We start from the raw sequence: 21,345 nt of genomic DNA, 5'->3' as shown, positions 1-21,345 counted from the left end.
TGTGAAAAGAACACCAGTTATGCAGTAGAGAATCATAGAATCGTAGACTGGTTTGCATTGGAAGGGACCTTAAAGCTCATTTAGTTCCACTCCCCTGCCATGGGCAGGGACACCTTCCACTAGACCAGGTTGCTCCCAGCTCTGTTCAGCCTGGCTTTCTCTATTTCTCGATTACTTGTGCGGTGATGTTATCTGGTGGTACCTCAGCTTGGTGTCTGACAGAGCCTGTAGCTCCTGCAGAGAGTTGCAGAAATTATCTACATTCTGCTGGAAATGATTTTGGGATTCATTGATTATGCCCAAGTGACATTCTGGAAGAGCTGACAGAGAATGTAATCTTGACTTTCTGGACTTAGTATGCATGTCCACCTAAGCAAACCCTGAAGGTATGCCAGGTGTATCAGTGAAACATGTACCCAGGCTCTTCTCAGTTGTATGTTGTCATACAATCATAGAGTCACAGAATGGTACATGTTGGAAAGGACCTTAAAGACCATCTAATTGCAACATCCTGCCATGGGCAGGGATGCCTTCCACTAGACTTGAGCAGGTTGCTCCAAGCCCCATCCAGCCTGGCCTTGAGCACTTCCCAGCATTGACTCTAAGCTTATTTAGCAGAGCTGACCTGACAAACAGAAGGGCTGGTTAAGTTACACCCTCTTAATAGGAATATCAGTGACCACATACTCTCTAGACATACTGACTCCCAAGCTGTCCCTTGGGCTGCTCTGTTGTGCATCATCTCTAGAATAGGTCAGTGGCTGTAAAGCACATACTGATCTCCAGGGAGTTCACAGAAAACCGTGATCTTGCATGCTGTCGACAGCTCTTTTTAACTATCTTCTCCATACCTTCAAGTCATCATCTTATATGCATAATTTGACTCTTTTTCAGGAATAACTCTTACAAATAATTCTAACTTTAATAAATGGAAAGGGTAAGGAGAGACAAGACAATTGAAAAAAATGAGAGGGAGGAATCATTTGGGTTCAGTGTGTGAGTGACATAATTTCTGACAACTTGAGGAGGAATAGTTATCTTTCCTTTAAGACTTGTTGATTTATTTTTAAAATGTATTTCTGAAACGTTAATTTGTGGTTTCAGGAGCTAAATATAGAAAGCTGCATAATGGCTTTTTAGACTTTGGTGGATTAAGAGTTGATCACATTAAATGAATATAACATGCATGGAGTTTGTTAAAACATAATTTGTTCCATTGCAACAGTTTAAATCTCTCCAATAGTGATTAGGCTAAACTATAACATGCATACTTTTAAGGTGCAAATGTTATATTCCTTAAGATATGATGAAGAGATAAGAACCAAAAGAACCCAGTGCATCCTATCAAGGTTACTCTGATAACAGAGTTAAAGAATTTGTGGTTTGGAGAGCATATCCTTCTTCAAAAACATTTGGTTTTGAAATTTCGCTCATGGACATTCAAGGTGTCTCTTATGTTTATTAATAGCAGTGTTTTTCATTTATTTTTCCATCAGGTGCTTCATTCCAGATGCCTACGCTGCCCTCTTCACCGCTGCTCTAGTGCCATTAATGTGCTTGGTAGTGGTTTTTGTGGTGTTCATTCACGCCTACCAGGTGACCCCCCAATGGAAAGCGTACGATGATATTTTCAGAGGAAGAACAAATGCTGCAGGTATGATTGGTTGGCTACCCTTATGCAGACAAGTGAGACTTTCAAGACTGACTGTTCTCACCAGTTCAGAAAACACCACTAGAAGCCACAGTTCAATAGGAGCCTACATATTTGTTTAATATTAGGCATCAACTTTGAAATCTGTGAAAGTACTTTGATGATGAAAGTTATGCAGATTCTTAATTGTCTTAGGAGGATGAAAATGTGTTAAACCTAAACCAAGAAGTCATTATCACTGGTTATGTCTAGTCTAGTAAAGAGAAAAATGATAACACACAGCACCGCCTTGCATTGTGTGCTGGTTTTGGTGGGGGTACGGAACAACCCCGTCCCAGGGGAGCTCTGGAGGGTCAGGAGCAGCGATTGCTTGCATACATGACAGCAATATGAGCTCACGCTCTACTTCTCTGCTTGTCCTCAGGGGATTGGCACAGATCCTGGTGCTGGTGTTTTACAGCATACTTGCTGGCTGCACATTAACGCACAGGCTGCGTCTTGGAGTATTCGGAGTTAATGGCTCTGTTTTGAAACATCCCAGCACCACACACAACTGAAACGTGCTTGAGGAAAAAAGATCTGTCTTGTGCAAAACAGGAAATTGGTCTCCTCTGTCAGAACAATTTCAAGTACAATAATGTCCCCAAAATATAGTTGCAGCAGTTTAGACCAATGGCATAATAATAGGACTCTCTGTGGGAAGCACAGAATATTTCTTTTCTTTTCATTGTGTTTTGGGAAAAAATCTGAGTTTTATAAACAAGTGCAAATATATTTATAATGTTTGGGTTATAAAATCTTATTTCTGTATGAGAAAATATAATAATATATGAGAATATATTATGAAAATATATTTATGAGAAATATATTTATGAGAAAATGAAAGTATTTATCATCTGGATAATTCTTAAAAGTATTAATTTCTATATTAGTGACAATATGTCATCTTGACTAAGAGCTGTATAAATTTGCATAAGGTCTGATAAACACAGCTTTTGATACCCAAGACCTTAATTGCGCTTTACTTTTTCATATCTCTCTGATATAAAGGAGACTGCCTGGAGCAATTGCAAAGTTAGCTCCTTATTCAATCTTGATAATACATTTTATTTATTTATAAATAACATTTTGTTTTAGTCTCTCTAAGGATTGGGATTCCATATGCTCCATCCCTGGCAGTGTTCAAGACCAGTTTGGACGAGGCCTTGGGTGATATGATTTAGCGTAAGGTGTCCCTGCCCTCAGCAGGGGGGTTGAAACTAGATGATCTTAAGGTCCTTTCCAGCCCTAACTATTCTATGATTCTATGATTCTATGATTTATATGTTAAAGGTTAAGTTTAGTCTCAGAGCAGTTAAACCAATGGAAGAAAAATACTGAATGTTGAAACAATACCATAAATAAAATTGGCATGCAAAACAGCAGAAAGTACTAACATGAGTTCTAGCTATGTGACATAAAGATATGAAATAATGGGGTTGAACCAAAACTTTGATTTAACATAGGATTCATAGTGTTTTCTTTCTCTGGTAGAGTGCAGGCATGGGATAGAGAATGCAGAAGGAAAAATAAAAAAATCTGGGTTCTGTAAAATGTCTGTAATAGTTTTGTGGTTTTTTGGATTTTTTTTAAAGAAGCAGGTAGTAACTTTTACTACTCATGTGCCTGCATGGCAAGCTGGAGTTTTGCTAGGAGGAGGCTTTTGCAAGCAGAAATGCAAGTACGTCATGCCGTGTGGGTGAGAGCAAGTTGGAGAGAGGCTGGTTTAGAGATGGAGAACTGTGTGCTGGGGTTTACGGTGCCTGGGGTTATATGAGGACTCTCTGTGTAGCTCTGTTTATAGTGTAAGCTTCTGGAAAAAGAGCTGGTGATTTATGTAGTTTTTAATGTTGTCTCTTATTACACAGCTTGGTACTAGCTGCTAACTACAGGCCTTTGACTTTCTGACTGAATATTTTCCTCCTGAAATTTGAGATGATGGTAGTACATTTACATTATTTTTAATGTTTTATTGATATATTGTGCTTTTAAAGACATATTCAATGGAGTTTGCAGTGGTAAAACCTATTACCACTTTTAAATTTTGAATCTTTACTACTTGGAAAGTTTGAATGCTACTATATGACCCACTTTTTGGAGAAGTTCACTCCACTGACTCCATGTTCTTACAAGCTCAGTGGGACCTGCTTTTGCTTTGGTAGTGTTATTGCAAAAGCCTCAGAGAATGCTCTGGGAAACAATGTCTTTCATAAAGGCAAAGTTGCCTGCAGTCGTGACATGATGATATCTTGCTTCTGCAACAGAGAGGATCACATCCCTAGTGAGTTCTGGCTTCAATGCCACTTACAAGGTCCTATGGGGTAGGGAAGACTTTTGGCAGCGTCGCCTCCAGAAGTTGCACAGGCACCCATTATTTTGCTGTTTTGTTATGGTAGTGAATATGCCAGGTTTTCTCTGTTTCATCCAAAACTAGAAGAAGGATGGAGCTACCAAGCAACCGTTATCTATGCTTAGTGGCTTATTTCTCTGGCTGTCATCTGCATATTGATTTATTTCCTGTTCACTCACAACAATGAATTCCTACAGCAAGAAAAACCTTTCCCAGCCTGAAGCCTGAGGTTCAGTGCCCAAACCTTCCCCACTTTGATCAGCACAGTATGTAATGAAAAAAAAACCCAAATCACTGCTTTGGAAAGCTGTCTACTTTCCTGTACTTACCCTTTTCTGAACGAGAATAAAATTCCAGCTGAATGACAGTGTAAGCAATTCTGACATGTCAAGTGTAGAGAGATGAAACATAGACAAAAATATTTTTAAATATCCTTTTGCTAGTTACTGTGGATACCTGTTTATTTAAATTCCAGGGTGCAGAGTATTGCAGGAAAGAAAAAGTAGCTTTTATAGGCATGTGATTATTATTTATACATAGATATTCATACAAACACCTGTTTGCATGTGAATATTTAAACTAGTACTACTTATTCCCTTTCTGGGAAAGCTATCTTTTCACTGACCCATCCCAGGTTCTCACCGATATCATATCCCCTACCATGCCCCAGCCTCTGGGAAAATCAAATGGTACAATGGGCTGTTAAAAACTACACTGAGAACAATGGGTGGTGGGACTTTCAAACACTGGGATACACATTTTACCATCCCTGGCCCCAAAGTCAAAGAAGGAAGATTAGCGTCTTATCCTGCCGTTGGGACACATGGCTCAGACCAGCAACTTGTGCCTGTTGTTCCGGCATAAGGTGCCTGGGCTGCATTCTGGCACCCTCCAAGTCTTTGTAAGGATATCACATCCACTACCATGCACCAGCCTCTGGGAAAATTGAACGGTACAATGGGCTGTTAAAAACTACGCTGAGAACAATGGGTGGTGGGACTTTCAAACGTTGGGATAAACATTTACACATGCAGTCCAGAAGGCTGTGACTGCATCTGGCACTGGTAGCAATGCAGGGAAGCAGAATGGTGGTGGCCAGAATGGCCAAAGCAGCAGCACAAGTAACACAGCCCTACCATCTGCCATGGACTGATCCAGACTGCACTGAAACAGGGGCAAGTTCCACTAAAAAGATAGCTAAAGTTCCAGTATGATACAGATGACCCCATGTGGATTCTTCAGTAATTCATTAAAAACATTACTGAAAGCTGCCAAGAGAAATAAAATAGCAAGGTCATTGGCTTGCATATTACCATAAAACAGAAAAAGGGGTTGGATGTGCAGACCTGAAAGAAAAAGAAATTGATATCTGGCTTCTGAGTTTACATTCTTGTGATCATTTCATAGGTTGTAGGAAAAGCCTCTTAAACTATAACTGGTAATGCTGATTTGTGATCTCTACTTGAGGAAGGCTATTACTAGCCTTAATAGAAATTTAATAGGAGTAGAAACAGTAAAGTTTATCCTCATTTGTAGAGTGTACAGTTGTTTTGTTGGTTTGTTTGTTGTTTTTTGTTTTTTAAATAAATCAAATATGTAAGTGGCTAAGTTAAAAATCAGGTAGATTTTTTTTTTACCCTCTTTTTCTGCTATTGTTGACTCTGAAAGCATCTTCCAGAAGATAGGTAGCACTACAGTGTTTTACTATTTTGTTTTGTCTGTAGAAGCAGAGAGTTTTTTATTAACCACACTGAAGTGGTCTCCAAAGTAGTTTAGTTACCAAAAGTAGAGTAATAATGCCAGTTTTCACCATACATATCTAAAAGAAAAAATTGCCCCTTGGTAACTGCAAAAAGGTCTTTGTATACATCGTTAAATAGTTTCTCAGAAAACTATAGGATACAATTGGTTTTTTTTTTTTTGCATATATTTATATACAGGTACTAATTTATTAGTTGTACCTCTTTCTCTGGCACGCATGTATTCTTCCTAGTTCTCTACATTTACCCTACGTACTCCTGACCCGAGTCACATCTCCCATACACTGTCCTGGTAGTTTCCAGGCTTTTAAAAAAGGACAGCTAGCATTTTTGCAATCTTTTCCTTTTATTAATAGTTAATTCATTTGGCTGTGGTCTTACCAGAGAGCTTATCATACTCTTTTCTTATGTTTGGGATATCACTTTAAAAGAATATGATTAAAATAAGGTTGTAGTGGAGAATAAACACAAATAAATAGAATTTCCAAATCCTAATTTGGGCAACATATACGCTTCTCATTGCTCTGTCTGGACCACCAAATATGTGAGATTCCACTCTCACAGTCTTTTTAACTGCTCCAGAATTGCTGTTATACTAGTCATGGTTTTCTTACATAGTTGTGATTGATACCGCTTGCTCAGTTAAGAGAATTTCCTTTGGTAGTATAAGGCTAGAAGAAAGTGCAACGGGAGAGGCAAGAATCAATTATCTCTTAGGGCAGGCAGCATTTCTTCTTCAAAAGTGACTGTTGGAAAATAGTGTGGAAGTTGATTTACAAAGAATGTCAGCTCTACCCCTCATAAATGCTTTCAAATATTTTCATAGTTTGCTAGAAGAGACTTCAATTTGAAGTGATGAACTGATTCAGTTTGCCAGCCTTTCCTCATATATGTTTCATTGACTGATTCTTCTGCTATTTATACAAACTCTCTTCTCTAAAGATAATCTTGAAAGGGGCCAAGTCAGAAGAGTGCATTGGTTAAACAGCCTCTGGGTGAACTAATATTTAAGTTTGCAATAAGAAAGACTGCTTTTGAAAGAAATCAGGTGGTGTAAAGCAGGATGGTTGTGTTTGGCTGAAATAACAAAAGAGATGATTGTTTATTCTTGAGAGTCCTAATATGCAAATTTAAAAATTGGAGACAGCAATCCAATATACATTACTTTATTTTCCGTTTGCTTAATCTTTCATAATTTCACAAAAAGGTTTAAAAATATAATGAAAAATTTTGAATTGAAAAATCAGCTGCATTTTTTCTGATATCTTTGTGAATAGATTACTTCCATTTGCTGAAAAACATGTAAGTTCTTCAACATAAACATAAGTTTTAAATATAAACATAAGTTTTGTGCTTTGCACTTAAATATGCAGTAGAATTTACCTGATTCTGATCTCATCATTGTATATGTGCCAGAATTAAAGATTAAAATCTTATGTTGCCAAAGTAGAACTTCATGAAGAACGCCTTAGATATTTAGCTGTAAAATTTTAACTACCTTCTTGCGTGTTCCTTCATATAAATTTCTTTAATATTTTTATTGTCTTAGCAGTATGCAATTCCTGATCATGACACAACATGTTGGATGGTCCACCTGTACCTACCACCATCTGATCTTCTCAAGAAACAAATAAGCCTTACAAAATACAAGCACAAGACATTCCAACCATGCTTCTGTGCTCAGGAAACAATGCTGAGGACAGGGCTTTTGATTCTAAGTGAGAGTGTATACCTAAACCTGTGGTTACTTGTCTTACTTATCCTGTGAGCTATATGTTAAAATCTTTATCTCAAATTATAAGATACATATCGTGTATCTCAGAGAATCAAAGGAACAGTGAATTGCAGGAGTGTTTTCATCTTGAGATGACAATATGCATCTAGAAATCGAGAACCAGATGTTGGCTACCTCTGAACTTAAAGTTATGTACAGTATTCACAGTATTTATCACAGTCACACACTGGATACAATAATTTAGTCTGATAGTGCTCCAGGGCCTTTTCTTTTTTGCAATTAGGAGAAAATCAAATATTTGCCTCCTAGATTTTTACAAATGCAGCTAAGAAAGAATTCAAAAATAAAATTACAAGCAGAAATAAAGAAGAAAGCTCTGAATAACATAGTAACTTAAGTGTATCATCTCCCTCATGTAGTTCAGATTGTTTGCTCTTCACTTCACATGCTACAATTAGCTTTCTTCCATTAAAGAAATCTGCAGAAGGAAGTTGATTTGCATGAGTTATGCCTGTGCAGTTGTGAAGTTAGCACTCATTTAATATTCTGCATAATACTTCTAAATAATTTTATTACATGGAATAAGTAGTTTCAAATTTTTCTATCCTTTTTTTTTTTTTTTTTTTTGCTGTTGTTATGGGATTTGCCACGTTCCCTGAATAACCATAATAGCATAAGCCATACTAAGACGCCTGGTCTTTCATTTGATTATACAATAAAGTTGTATGAGAAAGTTTGCCAAAAAAAAAAAAAAGATTTTGTAGTTGTGGTGTAGTGTTCATGGTTATTGTGAGGTATGCTTCTCTTTTAGGAGTTTTTTTTTTTTTTATTTCAAGCTCTCCCTTGCCACAGGGAGCGGCAAATAAAAAAATTATAAATGAACCAGAAATAATATTTTAACAGGTTTGTTGCTCATTATTTTTATAAATTATCAAGGAACGATTTTGTCCAACTAGATTTCATGGACATGCACCTACCTTCATGGACATGCTGTCCGACCTTCAGTATCACCTACTGTTAAATTACACACATCCTTAAAATTCCAGTCTGGAATCAGAAGTTTTGTCATGAGTCACAGGTTGATTGCATGTCAGTGGTGGTGGTGTTGATATTTTCTTCTTTGAACTCTATGGGGAAATCTGTTAGCCTTTTTCTTTTGGCCACAAAATCCTGTTATCAAACTCTTTTTCTACAACAGCCGTGAAAAGCGACTGAATACATAGCCATCAGGATTTGGAGCACTGTTTTTCAAACTTATTAAAAAAAAAAATTGGGGGGGGGGGGCATTTTTGTAGTTCTATTGCTAAGTTTAAACCCATGAGTTCCTAACCAATAGACTAGACTGTAAACGTTTTACTAATTTAGGTGTCCCACCAATCTGTGAAATTCTGTGAAGCTATACCTTCTTCCCAATCACTTAGGAAGAATGTTTGTAGAGATCTTTCAGGTTTTGCAGTAGGTTTTTATGCCTATCCAGGAACAATTAAAAACAATTAAAGTTGCATTATCAGTTTAACAACCTAAGGGGAAGGCATGTAATAAATATTTAGAGGTAAACTCAAAGGATCATTAAAGCTGTATTATTTAATTGCTTATTTTATTGACTTTCCTTCAGCACAAATTTGTGCTGAAAGGAACCTTAAAGCTCATCCAGTTTCAACCCCCTGCCACAGGCAGGGACACCTTCCACTAGACCAGGTTGCTCCAAGCCCAGTCCAACCTGGCCTTGAACACTGCCAGGGATGGGGCAGCCACAGCTTCTCTGGGCAACCTTATAGTCTCACCACCCTCACAGGGAAGAACTTCTGCCTAAGAGCTCATCTCAATCTGCCCTCTGTCAGGTTAAAGCCATTTCCCTTTGTCCTATCTCTACAGGCCCTTGTCCAAAGCCCCTCTAGAGGTTTCTCCCTTTAGGCACTGGCAGCTGCTCTAAGGTCTCCCCTTAAGGATCCTTCTCTTCTCCAGGCTGAACCAGCCCAGCTCTCTCAGCCTGTCTCCAGAGCAGAGCTGCTCCAGCCCTCGCAGCATCTATCACTCAGTCCAACAGCTCCTCAACCCTCTTAGATGTGACTTCATTTCTGAAGTCATGCAGGGGGTGTCTGAACCACAGTCTTATGGTAGTGAACTTCCTTGTGGACCTCAGTAAGCTGCTGCAGCCTGCTTAGGTTGCAGTAGGTATAGACACATAAGCCTCATCATCAGATCATTTAGCTGCATAGGTCAGGACAGATGTCTTACAGTGTAGCAGATAAAACTGTCACTTATACCCTTTGTTTTCTTGGTGAGGTTTATTGAAGAAATATAAAATCATGTGGGTTTATTTTGTTACAGATTTCAAACCACTGTAGATGAAAGCATAGCTGTTTGGCAAAGTTCTGGGGGTTTTGTTTGCTTTTATTTCTTGTTCTTGCTTCTGTTATAAGGAAACCATATAACAAGCATGAGGCTGACAGCTGTTTCAGTTGAGCAGTCTGGCATTTTATGACCTGAATCTTCAGCTGTTCCTGTGGAGTTCCTTGCCACTGGATACTCTGCATTATCCTAGTTCACCAAAATTGGTTCAACATGATTTCATGAAAGAGAAGTCCTTTGAAGATTGCTAAAGAGAAAGAAACTGGTTTAGGATCCTCCTGAGCTGTAAACGGAACATTTGCTGGGCGAAGTACCACATCTGGCCAGTTTTTCTGGCCCTTGTTGATAAGGCCAGATAGATATTGTTTCATACCCCTTAACAGCTCCTTTTAGGTTCCCACTGAGGTAATTGAATTTTTCTATCATTTTAATACTTTTTCATTTCATTAATTTTGTAATATAATCCAAACGAAAATATTGCAGTCTCTTATTCAAGTTCTCACCAGCGTTTTTTCTATGTAAATCACTGAAAAAAAACTTTGTGTTTACTCTAAGAACTCCCCTACTGTAATAAAACTACAGGTTTGCCACCCATAAAAACTGATTGCAATGTACTGCAGCCCTCAGAACAGTAAGTATTGCATAAAAATAAATTTTATAGATGAATTAGTAAGGAAAGTAATGTTTTCTCAGCAATGGAGGAGAAATGAGAAACAGTGGGCACATAGTTGTTTGGTTAAATTGAATGCATGTAATTTCACCTAGTCAAATGCCAAGCTTGACTATGGTGAGTTTTCAAACCTGAAAACTGCAACTAGAGTTGCATAAACTGCATTTACCTGTACTGAGTTATAAACTCTGCCAATGTTTCTTCAGCTTGTATTTGGGGAAAAGGGAAGATATTTCAGGGAGAGGAACAGTGAGGATGGTGATATGTGGATGCATACATACATATATATATTTAAGCAGTGAGTGGACTGATTGTTGCTTAAATAAAATCTTTCATCATTCCTAGTGTTAAAAAAAAGGCGTGGTAATGGTGTAAAAAAAAATGTGGACTCAGATGGTTTGAATATATAATACCCAACAGAGCTGCTTGACTATGTCTCAGCTACATCACACTGGTACTGAGGGAACTATTCCATGGCAGTCTTTGATCTGCTAAGGTTTACTTAAGTAGTCTAAAGGCAGCGTCTTGCACTGGATTTAGACTGAAAGTCACATCAGTAAAGGTTCATCTGCCCAGAAAAAACTTTTTTCGGAGTTGGAGTTTGAGAGGGGGTTGTTATTTTTCTTTCCATATAAAGGAAACCACAGATAACTAGACTGTCTATTCTGGTTTATTTCAAGGCTATTTATTGGCACCCTTTTCCTTTATGCAGTATTGTTTTTACAGATTTAAAAGAAATTGTTGCTGATATTCTGTTATGTTTGTTCTAGTCATTGAGATTTTGTTTGATCAAAATGCAACAAACTGTTTGAACAAAATAGATGAGAATTCAAACAGCTGAGACTTTAAATACTGCCAAAGTTTCAATCCTGCATTAACCCTTTACATACTGACAATAAAGCAATTGTTACTGAGAAAGATAAAAGCAGAATTGTAAACTGTACCAGTGTTCAGCATACAGCAAAAAGCAGGTATCTTCAGACTTTTTCTTGGTAGCATGCATCTATAATCTGACATGGTTGTACAAGTGACATTCATTACATAAATTTTTGTGAACATTACCTAAGATACACTCCACAGAAGTCTTGTTAGATTCAGTAAGCTTGATTCTGGTTTTACCTGTGGTAGTGAGGTAATTCTGTGAGTGATTATGTAAATAGTGAGTGATTCTGGTGAGATGGCACTGAATTTATCAAATTTTCCTCTCACACACATTTGAAGATAATAAAGTCAGATCATTGTATATCAAAAGTATATGATCTGTATACCATATTGGTCAATTTTCTTCAGCTTCATGTAAACAGCAATCTACGGCTGCAACATTCTTGAGGTGCTAGGTTATGATTTATATCATGTTATTTTTTCTTAGGTAATGTTTATGCACTAAAAGCAGAAATCATGGTGTGTTAGCTTCTGGCATGTTCTGCTGCCTGTAGTTTGTCCTCCCACAATTTGCTTTCTTCTCTCACCTGCCCCTATCTGAGTTGAACTGAACTGCAAAGTAATACAAAGCCAAATCATTATTTGAGCTACAGGAGACAGTACTTCATTGTTCACTTCGGTCTGTGTGCAGCACTTAGAATTTAATAGGTGATCATTAATTGCTACTCCATTATATCAGCTGAATTTCATAGGCAGATAAATATTTTGCATTATTTTGAGATTTAAACAAAAGCTGATACCATTCCATTGATATCGATGCACAAATAAATTAACGAGTTTCTCTACAAATAATTACTGAATTTGCCATTAGAATTACATTTACAAAAAGCAGCATTTTTTGATGTATGGGTTGGGTTTTTTAAAATTTATATTCATTCCATTATTACAACCTTAGAAACTTAAAAACAGCCAGTTCCTTGCTGTTTTTTTTCTTTTTTGTGAACATTGTAATTACACATCTAATAAGCATTCATTAATGTATGGAATGTAGGATAAAGAGAAGTACTTTGTGCTTTACTTCTTATTGTGCTACCTGGTATTTTAGTGGGCTTTGCATTTTTAATTATTGTAAAAGCATTGTGATGTTGTTCATGTATATTAGTAGCTGTTAAAGTAAAGGTTGTTTCAACATCCACTGGTGACACAAGGAATTTTTCCATTTTGCACATGGCATTTTGGAACAGGTGCTTTGTGTGCAAGGGATACTAGTGGCTCTGGAGTGTGATGTGACAAATACATTGCATTACTGTTCTGTTCATCTAACAAAATCAAGTTCTTCCCAGATAAATAACAGAAGCACGTAGTCTTAATCTTCTTCCCCTCATGCTGCTCTGAAAAATACACGTGTATTATTAAGAGTAATGTTTGGGATCAGGGATCCCTGGGAAGTCAGGAAGTCTCAGACCCGTAGTAAATTTTGGCCAGACCTCTCCTTGCCATGGAAGAAGTGATTCAGGTGCTTGATAGACATTGATTGTCAACTAAGGTTATCCAGTCTGGCCTCCAGCTTTCTCTTCATAAGGAACTGGTCTTCCAAAGGGCCTGTTTTGTATGTACTGATCAGGTACAGATCCTTTTGATCTCCTTTAGGTCTGATGCTGTGCTAAGGCACCAATACCCACACAATGGGTACCTCAAGTCCTCATACCTCAAGTCTTGCTAGAGTTCCCCAGGTACCCAGGGCTCCCATCCACTGAGAGAAAGCTAGCAATCCCGTATGCACAGAAACAGCGCTATTTACAAATGGCCAAACTGGAGTGGATTTATATCACAGAATCACAGGCTGGTTTAGGTTTGAAGGGACCTTAAAGCTCATCCAGTTCCAACCCCCTGCCACAGGCAGGGACACCTTCCACTAGACCAGGTTGCTCCAAGCCCCGTACAACCTGGCTTTGAACACTGCCAGGGATGGGGCAGCCACAGCTTCCCTGGGCAACCTCATAGTCTCGCCACTCTCATATTGAAGAATCTGGGGCAGGTGAAGGGCTGCCCATAGTTGGAGAACAAACTCCAAGGTTGGACAGAGATGGCGAAACCAGGTCCTGTGTCAGTAATGCTTCAAAAAGTGCTTTTCCCAGGGTGAAATGTTGTGTTTGTGTTTTTCAGAGGTCCCCTTGGTTCTGTACCTCTTTGCCCTGATTTCCGTCACTTGGCTGTGGGGAGGACTGCACATGGCTTACCGGCATCTCTGGATGTTAGTCTTCTTCATCATCTTCAACAGCCTGCAGGTAAGAGTTGGCGACTTCCCCTTCAGTCCTCTTGCAGAGCTGGGGATTTGTCTCCACTGCTCACAAAACACTAGAGATTTCAGCTTCACCAGCTGAGCAACATCCAGAAATGCACTGTGACACAGTGGAAATGTTAGCTTAAGTAGTCTGTTTATTTCTCAAATGAGCATAGAATGCATATTAAGGCAAGCGATGCATTGTTTTGAAACAATAGCAGTATAATTGCATAGATTTAATTTCATAGCTAATACACTGGGGAAGAAAATTGCTTGCTTCTGAATGTAATGTGTTACTGAGTAAACTGCAGCTTTTGCAAAAACACTGGGTATTTCAATTTTCTGTGTTAACTCTAATAAAAAAAAACAAATAAAAACAAAACAGAAAAATCAACAAACCACAGAGATTTAAAATTATACAACCCTAGGACTGACATTTTTATTATGAGAGGTGAGCCTTGGGGGTTAGCTTTTCTCATGCAGCATACATATTGGTAAAGCATTAAAAAAGAATTTAAAAAAAATATGTTTTCATTGAAAAAATCAAATACAGACAACTGGATGTTGATTATTTAGTTATAAAATTAAATAGACCTTTGCAAAATTTTACACATGTAAGTGCTTCCACTGAACTCAGTACTTGCATTACACTGCATTCAATGCTACACTGCACACTGCAGAATTGTTTACAGAATGCAGGTTACTATATCATGGATTGGAAAATGATGTCTGAAAACAGTGAAATTAAGAGAAATTTAAAAAATATATATCCAAATCTGTGGTGTGCAAATTCCTCTGCCATATTTATAGCAGAAATATCTGTGATACCATGTATTATTTTCCAATATTTAAAAAAAATACTGAATAAAACAAAAAGTAATTAGTTGTGAATTTTCACAAAGCAGATTTATTTTAGAATTTAATTCAAAAGTTGGGAGCTTTCTTAAGCAGCAGTCTAATATTTTTAAAATGTACATCTCAGACTTAGTTTTTTTTTTAAACTGAGAAAAAAAAGTCAATTATTCTGCTTGTAATACATTTGATTATTCAGTATATGTTGTTATTTAACTATTCTGCATATACTGCCTCAAATTAGGTTTTTTTTTTCTGTGAGGTTAGGTGAATAGATTTACTCTATTAATGGTCTGCACCATAGACATAAAATTACTTCTTTGCAGTGAGGCTGCCACAGCTCTGCAGGACTGGCAGTAGTACCAAAGCACATCACCTCTCTTTCCTCTCCCCCTGCAAAATCTCAGAGTGCCTGCAAATCCCCATGCGAGTTTTAGCACTACAACTGCAACTACTGCAGCCTTATAGTGAAGCCTAATTCACTGATATAAAGCACAAATGTGTGGTGATATTTGTGTCTATACACTTGTATATATATATATACACACACAAACATGTATATATATATATATTTATACGTACTTCCTAAATATCTCCCTGAAAGGAATTATTACTACAATCTGGTCTGGGTTTGTGTTACATAGCTATATCTCCAATATAAATGTTTTTAAAGGGTAATTCATTATAGTTGAGATTTTCTGGCAGAGGTAAAACAGTGTCAGAGTACTGCAGTATGCATGGATATTTGCTTTAAAATAAAACTTCTTTATTGCCAGTGCATATTTAGAGAAGAGGGATATGAGTACTCTGAAAATATCATTCTTGGCCAGAATGTTGACCCTTCTGTGGAACTGCCAGGAGAGACTTTCTATTACTCTGATATCTATAGGTTGAAATTCAAGTGAAGTTCAAAGCCATAGAACTATTATTGTTTTAATTAATGTTGCCAGTTTCAAGACACCAATTCATGTAATACTATCAAGAAGTAAAACAAGTTGTTGAAAGTCAATTGAATAAAATATGAGGCCCACAAGGTTTGTGGGGATTTATTGCACTAGTGGTCCAGTATGATGGCAGGTAATATGAAAACACAGATAAAATAGAATTCCTAGAAAAATGTTTAAGTCATGACTGCTATTAGAGACATACCACTGAATAACCCCAAAGTTAGGATTTCATAAAGATCCAGCTAAAAGCTGTGGCTGCCCCATCCCTGGCAGTGTTCAAGGCCAGGTTGGACAGGGCTTGGAGCAACCTGGTCTAGTGGAAGGTGTCCCTGCCTGTGGCAGGGGTTGGAGCTAGATGAGCTTTAAGGTCCCTTCCAACCCAATCCCTTCCATGATTCCATGAAAAGTGAGATTATAACAGAAATATTTCTCAATCTGTGTGAAGTTTTTCAGTTGGTTAAATTCAAAGCTTTCTCTGTAGTTTTGTTTCCATTCATGCACTCAAATCTTTGAACTTTAGGGATTTTGTTGTTTTGTTTTTTTTTTCTTTTCTTGCCTATTCTTTGATTTTTGACTGGTCTCTTACCAACATTGCTTGTCCATAAAAAAGTTAAAGGCCAGTAAGACTTGCAGAGGTAGTATATAACTCTTCTGTGCATCTGCTGAACTTTTTGGGGGGTATTATAATTTCAGAAATATTTCCACCGTGATTTCATACAATTGAAAAAAATCACAGAATGGTTTTGGAAGGGACCTTAAAGCTCATCTAATTCTAATCTTCTGGCATGGGCAGGGGCACCTTCTACTAAAGCAGGTTGCTTAAAGAAAAGAATACATATTTTCATATATACTATTCTTGTACTCAAGGACCTGACATAAATGACTTTCAATATCAAGAGCTATAATCTTCTGTAGGCTGTATGCTGAAGCAGGCTGTGCACAAAGGTCAATTAATCTCTATTGTTAAGTGCATTTCTAATCTTTCAGAAGCATGTCCCCAGTTGCATCCCCACCTCAATCAGAAATCTGGAAAATATATATTCAAAAACTTCGTTTGAAATCTTATGAGAAGCTAGGAAATTAAAAATTAAGCTTTGCCCTCCACTGGCCAGCTTGCCTTTTGTTGTTGTCATTGATGTGCAATACCATTCATGGAGCACAGCCTTAGTTTCATACTGGTGATGATGCCAAATCGCCCAGAATTCTTCCTTTAACTCTTTTCCAACACAAGCAACTGCTCCACCACTGGATGTCATCTCTTTTGTGCTGGGATCAATTCATTTGATTTCTTGCGAACCTATCAGTAATAGATGGTCATATCTGGGGAATAACTGTAGATATCAATAGGACTGCAGAAAATACTGCAGCATCTGCATTCAAATTACATCCATATCAATCTGCCACATCAAAATGAGAAATGTTATTTTTGTTATTCCTAACCCTAGATAATCTGTAAAACCTCAAATATAAAATAAATTTTCCTTTATTGAAAGACATAAAACCCCATTCAAATATATACTGTCTTCCTGGATAATATTTTGAATTAAAACATGGAGGTCTGGAGCTAAAACTCAAGCAATAGTAAACAAAACCTTTTCCTTCCACAGTGAGGAGGTCAGGAACTTCAGACTTCATGTTTTAAACCCATCTTTTATTCTTTGCTGGAGTTTTCAGACATAAAATATAATCAGATAGAACCCATCTACATAGGAAATATTAGACAGTATCAAGTATTTATTACTATATATTGGAAATTATTTTTTGAACTATAAAGTTACTAAATATTTAAAAGGAAAAGATACCTTTTTTGTGTTGGAAACCCTGAGAACAGTTACAAAAAAAAAAAAAAGGACTAGCTTTTTCACAGTACAACAGGTTTTATATTTGTTTGTTTGTTTCAGTTTGTGATTGCTTCAGTGTTTCGTAAATCTCTAAAATAAAACAAGTTTAAAAAATATTTCCTGGAACACCCCCACATTTTAAATAATGACCCCGCATATGTTCTCCTGGTATAACGTTACCATTTATCTAATCAGGAAACGGGAAAAATTATGTATGATTCAGGAAACTAGATTGCATCATGCAAAGAAAACCAGGGACGGAACAAGGTGTAGAGTCAGTAAAGTTCCTTTTTCTATGATTTTCGTCAGATAATTAGGTGCAGAAAATTGTCTTCTTTAGAGAAAATGTCAGCATGCAGAGTCAGGTTCATCCATGACACAGTTAACCATCTCCAGTGTCCTTTGAAGCTTTAATCTCAGCCCGGCTGTTTGGGATAGGAAAATGGGACTTAGCAGTGGGTAACAGATTTTAAAAATAATGATTTGAGAGGATCTAGATATCTTAGTACATGCTGTTGGTATCTCATTCTACACATTATGTCTTTATCAGCTCTCAGAATTGATAGTGCTTGTTACAGTAAGGCTGTTTTTTTGCAATAAAAGGTGGTTTGAGTATTTGTTGGTGGGCTTTTCTATTATACAACATGCCCTGTTTCAGCTGGAAAGCAATTTGGTGTTCATTAAGAGGTTTTCCCCAACAGGAGAAGAGGACATGAAATAGTTTATGAGAAACCTGCTTCCCCGCTGCTCAGGAAATACAGACTGTGTAATGAAGCAGAACGTAGCGTCTTAAAATGTGCTGGATATCCAAATGGATTCAGCTTAGGAGATTGGAAGGACACTACATGTTATTCAGTTTGGTTGCTTAGCCTTATGACATACGTTTCCTAGGAAATGAACTTGATAGAGAAATCATCTACTAAGGACAAATTGTTTCTGATCACTTCCTGTGGGAAACAGTTCCCATCATAGATGGGTTTATAGAATAAGCTATTCTAGTGAATGGAGGGGAAAGTAAGCCTTTTCCTGTAACTTCAGGAATAAACATGCAAAGTGCTGTATTGGGGGACAGTAGATGATTTACAAAATATAAACTAAATTTAGAAAAGCATAAAAAGAAAAGGAGAAGTATGTTTGCGATAGCGGATGTTTTGGGTTCCCTGGCAGTATGCTCTTGATTAGCCTACCCAGGCAGCATCTGTGTTGCAGAAGCATGCCCCATGCTCTCAAGGACATGTAGTGACAGGACAATGGGGAATGGCTTTAACCTGACAGAGGGGAGGCTGAGATGAGCTCTTAGGCAGTTCTTCCCTGTGAGGGTGGTGAGGCCCTGGCACAGGTTGCCCAGAGAAGCTGTGGCTGCCCCATCCCTGGCAGTGCTCAAGGCCAGGTTGGATGGGGCTTGGAGCAACCTGATTTAGTGGAAGGTGTCCCTGCCCATGGCAGGGGGTTGAAACTGGATGAGCTTCAAGGTCCCTTCCAACCCAAACCACTTTGTGATTCTATGTGAAATGCCTAGGCTCCTTATGTTTTCACTTCAAAACTAAGAGGAACATTCACCTCTTTTTCTTTTTTTTTTTTTTTTTACTTGTGATTGCCTTTATGAATTTATTCACAAGGTGTTTGCTGGGGTCAGGAGTGAAAGTATAACCTGCTGTCTTATATACTTCTCTCTAGAGGTGAGGATTTCACAAGTTGTTGTGCATATGCCATGCTCATCCAAAACAGTTGCTATGTTTTTCATGTAGTGAGGAGGGTGTTTCTGGTTTGTGTAGTTATCATCAGCAGCATATTTCAGTTTGATGTATCCAAAGTTCATGGGTGGATCTCTTCCAGGTGTTTGCAGAGGGGTTGGAATGAGGCTTCAGACCAATCTCAGGGTCTTCCCTGCAGCTGACTTGCTTAATATAATCTTGATTATTCTTCCACTATATTTCCAGCAAACTGCACTGCACACCCCAACCCTCTATCTTATCATTTAGGCTGAAAACTACAAGGTAGTAGATACTGTATAGTTACTGCTGTGCTGGTTTTCTGTACCTTGTGCCCCACCACACCCTAGCACCAGCAATAAATCATTTATCTTTTTTAATAAGTAATTTTGAATCAAAGCCTTGCTGTTATGAAATACCAAAACATTACCTGCAAGAGTATCAAAACTTTTTCAGCAACTTTAAATAGGAGAAAAATAAATAAAAACTGGGAGGTAGCCCATTATTAAGGACAGTGTTCGGAAGGATCTTGTGTGGTGGTTTTGTCTGATGCAGATAAGAGTATTTGAGCACACCAGGATGACTCATGCCCACATAATGACAGGTGGTATTTTATTACATGTCTACATGTAAAATACATCTTCCCAAGAAACACAGGAAACATCGGGAAGCAAGAGTGGACTGTGCATTTTCCAAACTGTGCAAAATGGCTGATATGCCTAATATTATGAATTTTAATGACAACATATCTGTAGTAGGTTACAGGATGAGAAGATTCAGGAGCATTAGAGAAAGCATTTGAAAAGCCTGTAGTGTGTTTAACAAGAAATGTGGGTGTACAGAAAGAGAGTGAACAGAAGCATATCAAAACCTGGCATTGGTTGGAGTAGACATAATTCACCAAAATTAATCAAAATAGCAGAGGCAAACTAAAACAGGAGCAAGAACTAGCCAAGGAGATAAAATGCAGAAGAACATTAGGACATATAGTGGCAAAAAAACCCCAAATGAACCACATTATAATGAGGAATACCATGTTTATGGAGCAACAGAAAATTAATATAGCAAGAGAAATGCCACAGTTTTAGAAGAAAAAAGAGGTTAAAAAATACAGCATATTGAGAAAGCAAGAAGAGACCAAACCCATGCAGTTTTGTAAGCATATTATATTAGTGCAGTAAAGAAAATAAACAAAAGCATACAGTTTGTAAAGATCATGCCAGTACCAGTTGCAAATGAAAGATATGCTTTTTCCTAGAACATACTGTTTAACCCTGGGACATAGACACTGAGAAGGCGAGTGCTATAAATAGGTTCACTTCCTGTTTCTTATGGCATCTCCTAAAGTGTCTCCTCCTAATGAGTCAGAGATGGACTAGATGATACCATACAGCAATTCTGATGACTGAGGCCACACAAAACCAAACAAAATCAAGTAGTAAGCAGATATGAGATGTGAGTAAATGTGGTGAACTGCAAAAGGCTGCCTAAGGATTTTGCAGAGATGTGATTCTACACTATAGATAAGCCCAGCAAAAGAAAATGAAGTCATCATAGTGTTGCCAGGCTAAGGTGAACTACAGGCAGAATAGCAGGAAAAGTACATATGCTCGTTCATGTCAAAATAGTAGAAGCAACAGCAAACACTCTTCTGTCAGCTCAGTGCATAAACTAAACACAGTAAAACACAGCTCAAAGAATTTGTACATTGCCCTAAAAGCAAAGTACATGGGACTGAAAGGGATTCATCCAAAAGTGCTGAAAGATCTGGCCATGTATTTGTGAGCCTGCTTTTGAACATCATGGCCACTGAGGATAAACGTGGAGGCAAGGTAAAAGATAAGATTACTCTCAAATTTTAAGAACACAGGAAAATTTGTGGCTGACAGTAATTAGGGAAAGTTGAACTCATCTTAGAAATCAGGTTGTTGTGGTTTAAGCCCAGCTGGTAACTCAGAACTACGCAGCTGCTCGCTCACTCCCTTCCTTATTCTTCCCTCTGCTCCCAGAGGGATGGGAAGGAGAACTGAAAGAATGTAACTCCCAGGGGTTGAGATAAGAACAGTCCAGTAACGTATAACACAAACCCACTACTGCTACCACCAACAGTAATAATGATAAGGGAAATAACAAGGGAAGAGAATACAACTGCTCACTACCTGCTGAATGATACCCAGCCGGATGCGAGCAGCCATCTGGGCCTTCCAGGTAGCTGCCCCCAGTTTCTATACTGGGCATGATGTGCTGTGGTATAGAATACCCCTTTGGCT

General features: G+C 37.9%; 1 protein-coding gene across 1 annotated transcript in view; it reads left to right on the top strand.

Annotated features, from left to right (window-relative positions):
* Positions 1-21,345, top strand: part of ADGRV1 (adhesion G protein-coupled receptor V1) — a 293,458-nt gene that overhangs the window by 237,376 nt on the left and 34,737 nt on the right. The window contains exons 86-87 of the mRNA XM_062605211.1: positions 1,497-1,654; positions 13,606-13,727. Of these exons, the coding sequence (XP_062461195.1) occupies positions 1,497-1,654; positions 13,606-13,727 (280 nt within the window). The remainder of the gene's footprint in view (positions 1-1,496; positions 1,655-13,605; positions 13,728-21,345) is intronic.

This window comes from Pezoporus occidentalis, unplaced genomic scaffold, assembly GCF_034315485.1.
Source record: "Pezoporus occidentalis ecotype Australia unplaced genomic scaffold, CSIRO_AGI_Poc_V1 ctg90, whole genome shotgun sequence".
Lineage (NCBI taxonomy): Eukaryota > Metazoa > Chordata > Aves > Psittaciformes > Psittacidae > Pezoporus > Pezoporus occidentalis.
Note: the sequence above shows the minus strand (reverse complement) of the source record. Positions and strands in the feature narration are given on the sequence as shown.